The sequence below is a fragment of the Saimiri boliviensis genome, chromosome 20 (assembly GCF_048565385.1).
Source record: "Saimiri boliviensis isolate mSaiBol1 chromosome 20, mSaiBol1.pri, whole genome shotgun sequence".
In the NCBI taxonomy this organism is placed as follows: Eukaryota; Metazoa; Chordata; class Mammalia; order Primates; family Cebidae; genus Saimiri; species Saimiri boliviensis.
The window spans coordinates 29,549,345-29,566,357 of NC_133468.1; the positions used below are offsets into that span (position 1 = coordinate 29,549,345).

General features: G+C 47.0%; 1 protein-coding gene and 1 pseudogene across 6 annotated transcripts in view; both read right to left on the reverse strand.

Annotated features, from left to right (window-relative positions):
* Window positions 1–17,013, reverse strand: part of BAIAP2L1 (BAR/IMD domain containing adaptor protein 2 like 1) — a 127,645-nt gene that overhangs the window by 94,379 nt on the left and 16,253 nt on the right. For 2 of the 6 annotated variants that reach the window (XR_012515352.1, XM_003934235.4), the window contains exon 1: window positions 12,193–12,534. The exons of 3 other annotated variants lie outside the window; for them this stretch is intronic. Coding sequence is in view for 1 of the 3 variants with exons in the window: in XM_003934235.4 (XP_003934284.1) it covers window positions 12,193–12,243 (51 nt within the window). In the remaining 2 variants the exon portion in view is untranslated. Of the gene's footprint in view, window positions 1–11,390; window positions 11,696–12,192; window positions 12,535–17,013 lie in introns of those variants that run through there. One more of the 6 variants, XM_074390749.1, reaches the window with a different exon arrangement.
* LOC120360459 (small nucleolar RNA U3) lies at window positions 1,451–1,535 on the reverse strand (annotated as a pseudogene).

The window sequence follows — 17,013 nt, forward strand, 5'->3', positions numbered from 1 at the left end:
GAGGAAACCTCCTCAGAGCACGTAAGAGATGGACTGAGTCTCTAAGCAGATGTCTGTAATCCCAGCTACTCAGGAGGCCGAGCCAGAAGAATCACTTGAGTCTGGAAGGCAGAGGTTACAGTGAGCTGAGATCGTGCCACCGCACTCCAGTCTGGGTGATAGAGACTCCCGCTCAAAAAAAAAAAAAAAAGAAAAAAAGAAAAAAAAAAACCCCACAATGTTTTGCACATTTAAACTTTTTTGTTTAAAAGCATACTGTACTTGTGCCTGCATTTTACTGTTTAGACACACACTGTACTGTCAGACATAGCTGATGTCCTGATCTTAAGCTGCTCAAAGTATAAGATAAGCCCATGCTATGATAAAATATACTACTTAGACCATGAAAATAATCACAATTGGGCCATGAAGTGGCTCACGCTGTAATCCCAGCACTTTGGGAAACAGGCAGGTGGATGGCTTGAGCCCAATAGTTCAAGACCAGCCTGGGCAAAATAGTGAAATCCCATCTCTATGAAAATTATAAAAATTAGTCAGCCATGGTGGCACTTGCCTGTAGTCCCAGCTACTTGGGAGGCTGAGGTGTAAGGAAGGCTTTGGCCTGGGAGGCTGAGGCTGCAGTGAGCTGTAATCATGCCACTGTACTCCAGCCTGGGCAATAGGGAAGCTAAGAAAAAAAAAATCATCAAAGTATTATCCAAAAAAAATTATGGCCCCTAAGTATGAGGAATTACCACTGTGACTTTCCTGATTTGTCACTTGAGGTTTTGTGGCCAGAAACAGATTGGTCTATTAACCAGGACTCAGGCAATTGTGTCAGACGGTCATGTGAAAGTGACAGTGGGTACTGCCTCCTGTACTCCTCTCCCCTCCCTCAACAGGCAGGGCCCTCCCTCCTCCTGACTCAGTGGGGGGCTGCTGGATTAGGGTAGTTGCTGTTTGGATCTGTCAACTGGGACCTATTCCAACTCTTTTCTGTACATTTGTTTGAGGCTTTATGATGTTGTTGTTGTTGTTGTTTTGGTTTTTTTTTGAGACAGTGTCTCACTCTGTTGCCCAGGCTGGAGTACAGTGGCGTGATCTCAGCTCACTGCAACCTCTGCCTCCTGGGTTCAAGCAATTCTCCCACCTCAGCCTCCCAAGTAGCTGGGATTACAGGTGCCCACCACCACGCCTGGCTGATTTATTTGTGTTTTTAGTAAAGATGGGGTTTCACTATGTTGGCCAGGCTGGTCTTGAACTCCCTATCTCAGGTGATACGCCTGCGTTAGTCTCCCAAACTGCTGGGATTATAGGCGTGAGAAGGCCTTATGTTTTAATCATCTGAGTTTTCCCCCATACTTCTGAAAAGTTATTACCACTCTTGTACCTTTTCTTGTCCCTGTTGTCACCTGCTTTTTTGCCTTTCAAAGACATAGCCATGCCTGCAGAGCAATTAATTGCTTGCAACATCAGAAATGACTTTTGTTTTTGCTCTACACCTTCAGAGAAACTTCTGAACAAACTATAGAAATGATCCTTGAAAGTACAGTCTTGACTTTCAAAAGACAGTTTTAAGAACTAGAATGAGTGTTTTCAGTTTTGTTCAGTTACTTGCCTGCTGCATGTGTAGTCTTGGGTAAGTAAATGTTAAAGGTATACTCCCATATGTAAAAATCAAGACAGAAACCGTAAGATTTAAAATTAGGTTTATCTTTAAATGAGTAATTTGTGAAACAGAGGCAGAAGATGGTAAATTTTAGCTTAGTTTTAAAAACATGCCCATTAAAATGGAATATACATATATTTATCTACATATTTATCTGCTTCATTTACATTAAATGTTATAAAAGTAACAAATTCACATTAAAAAATGTAAACGCTCCTGCAGGATGCACATCTGTAATTCCAGAACTTTGGGAAGCTGAGGCGGGCAGATGACAAGGTCAGGAGTTCGATACCAGCCTGACCAACATGGTGAAACCCTGTCTCTACTAAAAATACAAAAATTAACAGGGCATGGTGGTGCATGCTTATAGTCCCAGCTACTCAGGAAGCTGAGGCAGGAGAATCACTTGAACCCAGGAGGCGGAGGTTGCAGTGAGCCAAGATCACGCCACTGCACTCCAGCATGGGCGACAAAGTGAGACTCCGTTGCAAAAACAAAAAACAAAACAAAAGAAACAAACAAACAAATGTAAATGCTCCAGAAGGTAGAGTGTGAGAAGTCAAAGTCTCCCTCCTCTCGCACTAGCATTAACCAGTGCGGAACTGCTATTGTTTAGGGACTTTTTAATATCCAAAGTACCGTATGAATAAACACAGGGGTTTTGTTTGTTTGTTTTTGAGATGGAGTCTCGCACTGTCACTAGGCTGGATGGAGTGCAGTGGCGTGATCTTGGCTCACTGTAACCTCTGCCTCCTGGGTTCAAGCAATTCTCCGGCCTCAGCCTACCCCCAAGTAGCTGGGACTACCATGCCCAGCTATTTTGTGTGTATGGTTTTAGTAGAGATGGGGTTTCACCATGTTGGCCAGGATGGTCTTGATCTCTTGACCTTGTGATCCACCACACAGTCATAAACACAGTTTAAGCAACAAACCCAAGGCTATTTCACGCACCTGCTATTCTCTCAAAAGCACAGGCAGTCTCGGATGCTGCAAATGATCAGTTACATCTCTGAGTTGGGCCCATCTATTCTGCTCCCTGGTTTGCGAACACATTCTGGTACTCTTTTTTCTTTTATTTTTTAAAGAGAGAGAAACTGGCCACATTTTATCTCATTTACATGCATCTCACTTTTATCCACAAAGACTTCAGGCAGCTGTTACAACAGGAACTAAAATCACTAAAATCTAAAACAAGTCACTAAAATCATGATAAACCAAAAGGTCTCAAGGTTAGGAAAGCAAACAGAAGTATAAAATCAAGGCTGAGGCACATAAGAACATAAGTCTACAGGTCTGAAAGGTCACAGAGCTGTAATCACCCTGCACATATCCAGAAGTTCTAAGTTTATGGTGGAAAGTCTGCCTAGCAATGGGCATGAAATCGTAGGTGTTCTGGCCAACGTCCATCTTCTATATGGTACACATGCTTTACTACTGAAAACACACACACGCCTCTTCTATGTGTTACTTAAAAGAAAGTGGTTTGAGGCCGGGCGCGGTGGCTCATGCCTATAATCCCAGCACTTTGGGAGGCCAAGGCGGGTGGATCACGAGGTCAACAGATTGAGACCATCCTGGTCAACAAGGTGAAACCCCATCTCTACTAAAAAAAAACCACAAAAATTAGCTGGGCATGGTGGCACGCGCCTGTAGTCCCAGCTGCTCGGGAGACTGAGGCAGGAGAATTGCTTGAACCCAGGAGGCGGAGTTGCGGTAAGCTGAGATCACGCCATTGCACTCTAGCCTGGGTAACGAGAGCGAAACTCTGTCTCAAATAAAAAAAAAAGAAAGTGGTTTGAAAGATCTACTTAATTGAGCTGGGAACTGCAGTACATGTCTGTAGTCCCTGTTACTTAGGAGGCTGAGGTAGGATTGCTGGAGCCCAGGAGTTCTAGGGCAGCCTAGGGAATGCAAGACTTCCCTCTCCTAAAAAAAAAAAAAAAAAAGGAAGTCTACCTAACTGGCTGGAGTTCAGAGAAAGGCACACTCTCACGCAATGCAGAGGACAGCATCATTTGGTGCCTGCTTTCTGGAGGGCATTTTGCAACGTGGAGCAAACAGGCTTTAAAATGTACCTGCCCTTTGACCCGGAGCTCCCTTCTGGGAATGTGGCTTAAGGAAAACATCAAGGATCTGCTTATGATATGTGCAAAGCTTTAACTGCAATCACGCCCACTGCCACGCTTTAACAGCAAACTACTGGCAACAATCTATGTCCAACAGCAGGTGCTGGTCGATAAATTATGAGGAAAAATGGAGTCCTGTGCAGTCATCAAAATGATAAAGCACAGAAAACTGAGTGACATGGGAATACATGAGGAAAAAGATCAGAAAGAATGACAGCAAGAGTTAGTGCTATCTCTGGTTTGCAGGATTCTGGGTGTACTTATTTACCCTTTTTTTTTTTTTTTTTTTTTTGGAGACATAGTATTGCTCTGTTGCCCAGGCTGGAGTGCAATGGCATAGTCTTGGCTCACTGCAACCTCCGCCTCCCGGGTTCAAGCAATTCTCCTGCCTCAGCCTTCATAGGCACCTGCCACCACACCTGGCTAATTTTTGTATTTTTAGTAGAGACCAGGTTTCACCATGTTGGTCAGGCTGGTCTGGAACTCCCAACTTCAGGTGACCCACCCACCTTGGCCTCCCAAAGTGTTGGGATTACAGGCATGAGCCAATGCACCTGGCCCAAGTAGGACATTTTCAAGAAAAGTTACATTAAAAAAAAAAAAGGGAAGGTATTTTGATTAATATTTAATTAACAAGAAAATGGAATTAACCATAACTCTGCTCCCATTCCAAGCACTCCAGTTTAAATAGGGTTAATCTGTGCCTTCAACATCCTTTATGTAATAAAACCCTTTCATGTGCTGGGTGTGGTGGCTCATGCCTGTAATCTCAGCACTTTCGGAAGCTGAGGCAGGCGGATCACCTCAGGTCAGGAGTTTGAGACCAGCCTGGCCAACATGGAGACACCCCGTCTCTACTAAAAATACAAAAAATTAGCCAGGCATGGTGGCAAATGCCTGTAATCTGAGCTACTCTGGAGGCTGAGGCAGGAGAACTACTTGAACCCAGAAGGTGGGGGTTGCAGTGAGGCGAGATTGCACCACTGCGCTCCAGCCTGGACAACAGCGGAACTCCATCTCAAACAAACACACAAAAAACCCTTTCCTGTGTTCAGTTATGATAGTTTTAGAGTCTAATGAACGTAAGTTTACATTTTACTCTAGTGACTACCACCACTATATGGCCTGAGACCAGAATTCCTCTGACATTAAGGATTTCCCATGGGGCTCCCTGCCAAGGTTACAGACACCCTACAGAGAAAAAGCAGATCACCAGCAGAACTGGAACAAATGGTTTTGTTTGTTTTGTGTTTAATTTAAAATTTTTTATTTGCACATGCCCACTAGAATGGCAAAAATTAAAAGGCAGGGAAACAGCAGCAGCTGGCAAGGATGAAAAGCAACCAGAACTCTCATACTCAGCTGGTGGAAAGGCAACTGCTGCGTCACTTTGGAACCTCAATCAGCAGCTCCTCCTAAAGCAAAATATTTGAATGTCTGATATCCAGCCAGTCTGCTCCCGTGTATCTACCCAAGAGAAATGAGGGCCTATGCCCATCAGACATGAGCGAGAGCATTCATACTCATAATCTCTTAGAGTAGTCTGAAAATAATCCCAGCTGGGCGCAGTGGTTCACGCCTGTCATCTCAGCACTTTGGGAGGTGGAAGCGGGTGGATCACCTGGGGTCGGGAGTTCGAGACCAGCCTGGCCAACATGGTGAAACACTGTCTCTACTAAAAATACAAAAATCAGCTGCATGTGGTGGCGCATGTCAGTAATTCCGGCTACTAGGGAGGCTGAGACAGAAGAATCGCCTGAACCTGGGAGGCAAGGGTTATAGTGAGCCGAGATCACACCACTGTACTCCAGCCTGGGCAACAGGGCAACACTGCATCTCAAAAAAAAAAAAAAAAGAAAGAAAGAAAGAAAATAATCCCAGCCAGGCGAGGTGGCTTACACCTGTAAGTCCAGAACTTTGGGAGGCCGAGGTGGCGGATCACAAGGTCAGGAGTTGGAGACCAGCCTGACCAATGTGGTGATACCCCATCTCTACTAAAAATACAAAAATTAACCAGAAGTGGTGGCACACGCCTGTAATCCCAGCTACTTGGGGGCTGAGGGAGGAGAATCGGTTGAATCTAGGAGGTGAAGGTTGCAGTGAGCCAAGATTGAGCCACTGCACTCCAGCCTGGACAACAGAGCGAGACTCCGTCTTCCAAAAAAAAAAAATTAAAAAAGGAGGAGCTACCCATGGAGGGGTGCAGTGACTGGGAGGTGGCACAAGGGGAACTTCACGGGGTAGCCATGGTTTGCTTCCTGAGCTGGGTAGTTACCGAGTTGTGTTCAGTTTGTGACAATTTAGTGAGTTATCATAACTTTATGTATATTGCTATTCAATTCAAAGTTTTAAAAACAAATTTTAAAATATATTTGCATGAGTCAGCAGATAAACTAAATGTTGTGTAGCTTTTACAGTAACTTATTTTTAAGTTGGAATTATTACCGCTTGGAAGACAGGTCTGTAATCCCAGCACTTTGGAAAGCCGAGGCAGGCAGATTACATGAGCTCAGGAGTGCATGACCAGCCTGGGCAACACAGCGAGACACCGTCTCCACCAAAAATATGAAAAATTAGCCAGGCATGGTGGCGCATGCCTGTGGTCCCAGCTACATGCCTGTAGCTTTTGATTTACATTTGATACGCTACTTCAGTTCTGGGCATTACTTCTTGTCTTACAAAGACCTGCAAGGGAAATCTAATGTGCATGAAATTAAAACAAATTGGAATTCTGTTTTCTTCAACAGTTCACACAGCTTTCAGTTAAAAAATAATCACTATTATTATTTTTGTCAGTCGCCACGCTGCTGGAATGCAGTGGCATGATCTCAGCTCACTTCAACCTCTGCCTCCGGGGTTCAAGTGATTCTCCTGCCTCAGTCTCCCGAGTAGCTGGAATTACAGGCATGTGCCATCACACCCAGCTAATTTTTGTATTTTTAGTAGAGACAGGCTTTCACCATGTTGGCCAGGATGGTCTCGATCTCTTGACCTCATGATCCGCCCACCTTGGCTTCCCAAAGTGCTGGAATTACAGACGTGAGCCACCACGACTGGCCTACTATTTTTTCTTGAGATGGTATCTCACTCTGTTGCCCAGGATGGAGTACAGTGGCACAATTTCAGCACTGCGACCTCTGCCTCCTGGGCTCATGATCCTTCCACCTTAGCCTACTGAGGAGCTGAGGCTACAGGCATGCGCCATCACACCCAGCAAACGTTTGCATTTTTGTAGAGGTAGGGACTCACTACATTGCCCAGGCTGGTCTTGAACTCCTGGGCTCAAGCAATCCACCCGTCTTGGCCTCCTTCAGAGTGCTGGGATTACAGGCATGAGCCACCACGCCTGGCCTTATTTTCTTAGAGTTTGTTCAAAACATGTCAATGATGATGAATTAAGAGAATGACAAAAAATTCCAGTGACATCTTAGATCGCTGCATTATAAAAATGTAATTTGGTTTATGTACCTGTAGGTCACAGGAAACTAAATTATCATACAAACACTAGCATGGTTAGTGGGATGTGGCAGCTGATCACTAACAGACTCTCTAGGCCTCAGTTTCTCAATCTGGTTAACAATTAGCCTGGCCAACATGGTGAAACCCTGCCTTTACCAAAAAATGCAAAAATTAGCCGGGTGGCTGTAGTCCCAGCTACTCAGGAGGCTGAGGTGGGAGAATCACTTGAAAGTGGGAGGTGGAGGTTGCAGTGAGCTGAGATTGCACTACCGCACTCCAGCCTGAGCAACAGAGCAAGAGTTTCAAAAACAAATAAATAAAAAATTAAGCAAACACAATCCACATTCACTTGGAGGGCTGATGTTTACTCAGAATTAAACACTCTAATAGGCTAGGTGCGGTGGCTCACGCCTGTAATCCCAGCCCTTTGGGAGGCCAAGGCAGGCGGATCACAAGGTCAAGATATCAGGACCATCCTGGCCAGTATGGTGAAACCCCATCTCTACTAAAAATACAAAAACATTAGTCAGGCATGGTGGCTCGTGCCTGTAATCCCAGCTACTGGGGAGGCTGAGGCAGGAGAATCACTTGAACCTGGGAGGCGGAGGTTGCAGTGAGCCAAGATCACACCAATGCACTCCAGCCTGGCAACAGAGCAAGACTCAGTCTCAAAAAAAAAAAAAAAAAAAAAAAAAACCCAAAAAACAAACTCTATGAAATAGGAGGGCACCAGAAGCCTAGCAAAGGACAGGTGCTTCATATATTAAATGGATAAATGCCCATTCATTCAACAAATACGCATGCCTACTATGTGCCAGTAACTGCTCTAAGTGCTTGGAATAAAAAACAAAAACAAAACAAAGCTCATTGCCTAGTGGAGCTCACATTCTAGTTGGGGTGGGAAGAGAGGAAGAAAGGTAAGAAATAAATACATCGAGGCCAGTTGTGGTGGCTCATGCCTGTAATTCCAGCACTTTGGGAGGCTGAGGTGGGCAAATCACCAGGTCAGGAGTTTGAGACCAGTCTAGCTAACATGTTGAAACCCCATCTCTACTAAAAATACTTTTAAAAAATTAGTTGGGCATAGTGGCAGGTGCCTATAATCCCAGCTACTAGGGAGGCTGAGCAGGAGAATCACTTGAACCTGGGAGGCAGAGGTTGCAGTGAGCTGAGATCACGCTACTGCACTCCAGCTGGGAGACAAACTGAAATGCCATCTCAAAAAAAGAAAAAAAAAAGAAATACATCACACTAAAAGAAAAAAAAAAAAAGAAATACATCACACTAAAAGAAAAAAAAAAGAAATACATCACATAGCCTCTTCTAAGGTAGTGTTATGGAGGAAGGTAACATAGCCTAAGGTGGAGCTGGGAGATGGAAGGGGGTGTCTGCAATCTGAAAGAGAGTCTGAGGATGCTTCCTTGAGGTGACACTGAAAGGCTTCTGCGACATTTCCCTCTTCACTCCATTTAGCAAGATTTCTGTAGGTAGGACATCCCTGGATCCCGCCACACCCGTCCTTCCTCCACTTCCTGTCTTTAACAGTCCTTCTAGGAAAGCTGTGGCTACTCTTAATTGAGGTGTTTTTTTTAACTTCCTCCTCCATCATGACAGCATAAACTCATCAGAAAACCATGCAAAATCACAAGCAAGCTTTTGAGGGCAAACTATGGGCATGTTATAGACTAAATTGGGTGTTCGGGGAGGGATTTTTGGCTGAACTCTAATGAGTAACAGCAATATTACTTGACATTTTGGGGGCTTTATAACATCATTTGTTTATGGAGGAGTAAAATATACACATCCTCCTGGGAGTTGGCCTGGATCTCCAGTCATCATTTGCCTAAGTATACATTTTGGACATGTCAGCAAATGTGTAAATAGCATACATTTAAGGAAATTTGATACTGTCTACAGAGAATCACGCTACTTTATAATCCCTCCTTTTCTCTAAAGAATTTATTCCTTTACTTCAAAATTGGAGAAACCTGAGTATTTTTTTTTTTTAATCTAAAACCCATACTAGCAAGTCATTAAAAAAAAAAAACTTGCAGGTGGCTTTTGTGAGCACACCTGGTTGGGTTGCTTTTCTATTAGTAAAATACTGTAGATGGTCAGGTAACATAAAAGGATGCCTCTTCTTTTTTTTTTTTTTTTTTTGAGACGGAGTTTCGCTCTTGTTACCCAGGCTGGAGTGCAATGGCGCGATCTCGGCTCACCGCAACCTCCGCCTCCTGGGTTCAGGCAATTCTCCTGCCTCAGCCTCCTGAGTAGCTGGGATTACAGGCACGCGCCACCATGCCCAGCTGATTTTTTCTATTTTTAGTAGAGATGGGGTTTCACCATATTGACCAGGCTGGTCTCGATTTCTTGACCTTGTGATCCACCCACCTCGGCCTCCCAAAGTGCTGGGATTACAGGCTTGAGCCACCGCTCCCGGCCAGGACGCCTCTTCTTAAAAGCGCTAGGTTCATCAACACTGCCAGATTTTTGCCATATTAAGTTGAAATTATTTTCAGCTTGAACATCGAGGCGGGGGCGGGGAAGAACCAAACACAGAGGCGGTGAAAGGTTTTTCAAACCCCTAGATGTACAATTTTACTTTGCATTTCCTTCATGGCCAAAGCATGGGCTAACAGACATCACTATTTCATAGCTGACATAAACTTGTCGTCTGATGCTGTAAATTCTTATCCTACCACCTGGACATTAAAAAACCATGATCCCAAAACACTAATAAGGGAATAGTAATTAAAATCAATCAACAAACATTTAGTGAGCTTTCCAGTATGCTTTCAGACACCTGGCAATGGAAAGCTAAAAGGTACTGGTCTTTGGTCTCCTTACATAGCTTTATGTTTACAAACACGTACAACCAAAATGACAAAATCCACACTGTTTCCATTCTTTGGGTAATACGACATGCCCAAGAGGCTGGCATTTGTGACGCCTTGGTAAAGTCCCTCTGACAAATCATTACTAAAAGCCAGTAAGAAGCGGGAGTAACGGTATTTACTCTGAACACCTGACTGCTGGTCTCAAGCTGCTACCGCAGCTGATACTGGGAAGATACACAGCGCTCTGTTCTTGGAAGGAGGGCAGAAGGCAGTGGTGTTCTGCACCCCAGCAGATATCAGACTCTGACACAAATCTGCAATAATCTGTGTTCCTCAATTACACGGTTTTCCCTTCACTGACAATCATCACAGCAGCTACTACTTACTTCCCAGGTCAGAGTCCAGCCGAAAGAACGTTTTATTTACACACGGTCAGCACCCTACACCTCCTGCAGCACCGTCTTCCGGGTCATTTAAATAGTGGCAATCTCAGTACAAACGTAGGACTTTAACATTCGAATTTCCCAAATTTCTAAAGATTGCCCTCTATGAAGGCAACACACCAACAGGAAAAGTTTTTGGTCACAGTGGCTGAGCATCAAAAACGCTCTGTCAACTGTATCTACTCTCCCTATCTGTGAGGCATAATTCATAGAGACAGTATACACTTTGTGTGTTAAGATAAACTAAACAGATAGTCTCTTGGATTTCAATACATAATGAAAATGTTCGTGTTCTTCTCTTACTTTCTTTCAACAAAAGTTGATAGACTCCTCTGATTTTAGGAATTCAGACCTTGAAAACCCAGAAACTAAATTTTAGAGTTTAAAAAGTCTATTAAAATGACCAAACTTCCTGATTCAAGCACCAGGGACAGAAAAAAAGATAAAACACGTCAACCAACCAACCATTTATAACCTTAAACATGCTATATGTGAACTTTAAAGTTTCAGGGGTTCGAGGTGCCTAGGCTGAATTAAAACAAAAGTTGTTTTGTATTCTATTAATAGCAGATGATTAAACACATATCTTATTTCAACTGGAATTCATTTGTTAGTACTTAAACTAACTCAGCTGGCCACTAATCCTAAGTGTATGTCTGTTTCTGGAAAAAGTCTTTCTTAACACGTTCAAGTTAAGAGCCCGGCCATCGACGCATTCCTTAAGATAGGTCAATTTCATTAAGACCTCGGGTGTTCTTTGACTCCAAGAACCTTACCAAATAACCCAAATATAAAAGCCAAGTTCAATTAAAAATTGGGAGAGGAAGGGTCTAAGGGGGAGGGTGTTTCCCTGGAGAACGCCCTGAGCCCTGCTCACCTGGCGATCCTAATTACAGGGGAGTTTCTCCCCCACATTCTTGGGCGCTTTCTTTTCTCTGAGGAAACTCGAGCTTGTGTCTTTGGTCCCGGAGGGCTTAAGCCCGGCAGTCAGGCCAGCGCGGGTCACTGATTCCAAGAAGTTGGGAGGGGGACGTGGGCCCCACCGACGCACCACAGACCCCTCCCCAACCTAAGTTGCACTGGTTGTAAAATGTGTAGCTGATGGGGATAGAGCGGCGGTCTCCAGCGCCCTGAGGGTCAGGGAAGGGAGGAGGGACAGGGAAGAGAAGGGACAGGAGAGGAGGGGGAGACACACGCGGGAGGAGGAAGAAGCTCGAGGAGGGGAAGGGAGAGGGAGGAGGGGGATGGGCAGGGAAGGACTGAGAGAGAAAGGGGAGCAGGGACAGGGGAGGAGGAGGAGACACAAGGGGGAGAAGGAAGACCCAGGAGGAGGGGAGGGACAGGGAAGAGTAGGGAGTGAATGGGGGAGCGGAAGGGCAGAAGGGGAGGTACGGGCTGGGGAAGGAAAGGGACTGGGAAGCAGCACGGGGAGGAGGGGAGGGAAGAGCAGGGAAGGTGGGGAGTGGGAAACGGAGAGAAGGGGAGGGACAGGGAGAAGGGAGAGGGCCAGAGGAGGAAGAACACGGACTGTGAAGGGCCAGGGGAGGAGTGGGACAGACGGGGCGAGGTGAAAGGAGGGGACGGGGGGAGGGGGTGGGAAGGGGAGCTGGGGGCCAGGGGAAGTACCCTCCCACGTCAAGTCCCCTTCTGACCCCCGAGGTAGAAAGCCCCGGGCTTACCCGGTAGGTGCTCTCCGTGAGCCGGTTCACCTCCTCGGGCCCCCGGGACATGGCTGCGGCAGCCGGGCGGACGAGCGAGGGCTGGAGGGCGCGGCGGGGCCTCGTGGCCGCCGGACTCCGGGCAGCGGGAGCGCCGGGGCGCGACTAAGGGACCCCGGAGTGTGGGCCACCGCCGTAGCCTTCGGCCGGAGAGTGCCAGCGCGCGCCTCCGCCGCCAAAATGTCAAAACTTGCTGCGGCGCCGCCTCGGCCGTCTGCGACGAGCAGAGAACGGCGGCCGGACGCGGCCCAGGCGAGCGGGGCGGGCCGGGTGGCCCCACCTGGGGCGGGCGGGGCGGCCCCCACCTGAGGCGGCCTGGTGGGCGGGGCCGGGCCGGGATGGGCGGGGCGGCTCCCCTTGAGTTGGCCGGGGTGGGCGGAGAGGAGGCGGGACCTGGCAGATGGTGGGCGTGGTCGAAGGGGCCCGTGCGGGCGGGGTCACCCCACCTGTGGCGCACAGGGCGGGGAGGCCACGGCGCGCCCCCTAGCGGCCCTCCCAGAGCTCAGGCAACGCAGGACCCGAAACCCTGGAGTGGGACCCGGTGCGGAGGGGGCTGCTCGCTTTGCTGTTTAGCTAGGGTAGAGGGAGCCTGGGGGTGTTTAGACTGTCGTCCTAGAGCCCTTGTTTGCCTCGCCTGGTGCTAGCCCCGGAGACCCCGAGGCCCACGCCCTCCATGAGCGCTTCCTCTAAGCCCTGCCTTTTGGGGACCAAGGGAAGAGGGGCCCCATTCCCCAGTTGTATTGATTTCTCTGATTGATCTCTCCCTGCCCCGCTGCCCAAAAGTTAGAGGAACACCTGTGGGGCATGGGCTCTCCTAGGTGGAGAAAGGCTGCCACTTGCAGTTTTGAAAGCTCCTGATATATCAAAAAGTTAATAAATGCCGAGACATAGTTACCGAAACAGTGGTACTTTTTTGTTGTTTCTCTTTAGACAGAGTCTGTCGCCAAGGCTGGAGTGCAGTGACGCAATCTCAGCTCACTGTAACCTCCGACTCCCGGCTTCAAGCAATTCTCCTGCCTCAGCCTCCCGAGTAGCTGGGATTACAGGCGCCCACCACCACACTGGGCTAATTTTTTTTTTTTTGGATTTTTAGAAGAGACAGGGTTTCACCATATTGGCCAGGCTGAACTCCTAACCTCAGGTGATCTGCCTGCTTCGGCCTCTCAAAGTGCTGGGATTACAGGCGTGAGCCACGGCGCCAGGCCCCGTGGTACATCTTTAAACTTTACGTTAACAACGACCTTTAACTCAGTGCAATATAACTGTGCTACTCACAAGATTGTTGCAGGGTTTACAAAACCACCTGAGCTGAGGTGTTAGGGAAGCCGCTCTTCTTGTCATCACTCACACTCTGTGCAGGTGTGTGGCTCCTGGGTTCCCTGTTCCCAGCCCCGGCCCTGCCAAAGGGCGAGGCAGCTGCCTTCTCTGGGCCTTTTCCAGGAGTATGTACCTTGGGCTGGATGACAACCTTCTCCCCAGTAAGAACCATGGCTTAGCACCTGAGACTCGTACCCAACAAGGGCAGGAGGTCTTACTCTGATTTTTTTTTTTTTTTTTTTTTTTTTTTTTTTTTTTTTTGAGACGGAGTTTCGCTCTCGTTACCCAGGCTGGAGTGCAATGGCGCGATCTCGGCTCACCGCAACCTCCGCCTCCTGGGCTCAGGCAATTCTCCTGCCTCAGCCTCCTGAGTAGCTCGGATTACAGGCACGCGCCACCACGCCCAGCTAGTTTTTTGTATTTTTAGTAGAGACGGGGTTTCACCGTGTTGACCAGGATGGTCTCGATCTCTCGACCTCGTGATCCACCCGCCTCCCTCCCAAAGTGCTGGGATTACAGGCTTGAGCCACCACGCCCGGCTATTCTGATTTTTTAAACCTTCTGGAATTGGTGGCTCACGCCTGTAATCCTAGCACTTTAGGCTAAGGCAGGCAGATAACCTGAGGTCAGGAGTTAGAGACTAGCTTGGTCAACATGGTGAAACGTCATCACTACTAAAAATACAAAAATTAACCGGGCGTGGTGGCGCATGACTTGTAATCCCAGCTACTTAGGAGGCTGAGGCAAGAGAATTGCTTAAACCTGGAAGGCGGAGGTTGCGGTGAGCTGAGATAGCACTATTGCAATCCAACCTGAGGGACAAGAGTAAAACTGTCTCAAAAACAAACAAACAAAACTTTTGATACGGAGTCTTGCTTTGTTGCCAGGCTGGACTGCAATGGCGCAATCTCGGCTCACTGCAACCTCCACCTCCCGGGTTCAAGGGATTCCTCTCCCTCAGCCTCCTGAGTAGCTGGGACTACAGGCACGCACCACCACACCTGGCTAATTTTTTGTATTTTTAATAGAGACTGAGTTTCACCATGTTGACCAGGATGGTCTCAATCTCTTGACCTTGCGATCTGCCCGCCTTGACCTCCCAAAGTGCTGGGATTACAGGTGTGAGCCACTGTACCCGGCCACAAAAAAACTTCTATCTGGGGGCCAGGCAGGGTGGCTCATGCCTGTAATCCCGGCACTTTGGGAGACGGAGGCAGGTGGATTGGTTGAGTCCGGGAGTTCGAGATCAGCCTGGGCAATATAGGGAAATAAAGACAATAGCCAGGTGTGGTGGTGTGCATCTGTAGTCCCAGCTATTCTGGAAGCTGAGGTAGGAGTATGGCTTGAGCCCAGGAGGTGGAGTTTGCAGTGAGCTGTAATCATGCCACTGCATTCCAGCCTGGGCTGCAGAGTGAGACTCTTTCAAAAAGCAAACAAAAATGCACAAACTTCTCTGTGAGTGCAATTGCATCTGTTATGGGCTAAAATGTGAGACTTCTAAACTAATCTTATGCTAAAGTTCACTAGGTAACAAACACAATGAAGGCACTGTGTGACCCAGATGGGAACACCGAAAGGAAGAGATGCCACTGGACTTAGAACAGAAACTGTCACTTGCGACTTGGGGACAGTTTTATGGGGTTTTGCAAGCTATAAAATATATCATGTGGCCAGGCGTGGTGGCTGATGCCTGTAATCCCAGCACTTTGGGAGGCCAAGGTGGGTGAATTACCTGAGGTCAGGAGTTTGAGAGCAGCTTGACCAATATGGTGAAATCCTACCTCTACTAAAAATGCAAAAATTAGCCAGGCAAGGTGGTGGGCGCCTGTAGTCACAGCTACTTGGGAAGCTGAGACAGGACAAGCGCTTGAACCCAGTAGACAGAGGTTGCAGTGAGCCAAGATTGTGCCACTGCACTCCAGCCTGGGCAAGACTCCGTCTCAAAACAAACAAACAAAAAAAACACATATCATGCTTGGGAACCAAAAGGTTATATGACCCTGATGTTAGAGGGCAAATAACACATCACTCCCAAGTTTCTGGCAATGGAAGCAGATGCCTCCTTCCTGAACAGATTTACAGTATTTAGTTTATGAGATTTGCCAACTGGGTTTCACTTCCCATACAGAAGACACATTCATGACTTTATAATCACTACCATTCGGCTCTGCAAGAACGTCTGTTGGTTTTTTATTGAAACTTGAAAATCGCCACCTTAATTTTTCACTTCACCTTTTGTCTTAGAACTTCCCTCTGTGCCTTCTGATGAATGAGATCGTTTCACCCCCTGCTGCCAGGGGGTCATTTGAGGAGCTGGAAAGAGTAGAGGCTTGACTTTTAACACCTCCGCAGCTCGGTGGTGTGGTTAAGAGCTGGAAAAGACAGAGATTAACAAACCACCATAAAATCCACAAATGGGCAGGCACGGTGGCTCATGCTTGTAATCCCAGCACTTTGGGAGGCCGAGGTGGGCAGATTACCTGAGGTCAGGAGTTCGAGACCAGCCTGGCCAACAAGGTGAAATCCTGTCTCTACTAAAAATACAAAAATTAGCTGGGTGTCAGGGTGTGTACCTGTAATCCCAGCTACCCGGGAGTCTGAGGCAGGTGAATCACTGGAACCCGGAAGGCAGAGGCTGCAGTGAGCCGAGACTGTGCTATTGTACTCCAGCCTGGGCAACAGAGCAAGACTCTACCTCAAAAAAAAAAAAAAAAAAAGGCCCACAAGTATCTCAAGGTGGCCCAATTTGATTACTGAGGTTGGAATTTGATCAAAGGACCAGGTTCATATTATATGCAAATCTTCAAACAGATATGCAATCATAGTTAATGCTCCTTCACGGAAATAATTTTCTGGTTATGACCAAGCTACTCCTTTAGAAGTCTTTGAGAGTGGTCAGTTCCTGGTCTGTAGCAACACCAAAGGGTAGTGCAGGCTGGGCGTGGTGGTTCACAGCACTTTGGGAAGACGAGGTAGGTGGATCACATAAGCTCAGGAGTTCAAATTCCAACATCGCGAAACCTCGTCTCTACTAAAAATACAAAAATTAGCTAGGCATGGTAATCCCAGCCTAGCCAACATGGCAAAACCTGTCTATACTAAAAATACAAAAAATTAGCCGGGCATGGTGGCGTGTACCTGTAGTCCCAGCTACTTAGGAGGCTGCAGCAGAAGAATCACTTGAACCTGGGAGGAGGAGGTTACAGTGAGCCAAGATCACACCACTTCACTCCAGCCTGAGTGACAGAGTGAGACTCTGTTTAAAAAAAAAAAAAAAACTTATTGACATTGTCACCTGCTATTGTGTCTTACAAATGTTGTTAACATAAACAAGATTTTTTACACCAGTGCCCTATGAGTTGTGATGGGGGTTATAGCCCAATAAACCCATCGTAAGTTGAAAACATCAAGTTGAAAAATGCATGTAATACACCTAACCTACCAAACATCATAGCTTAGCCTGGT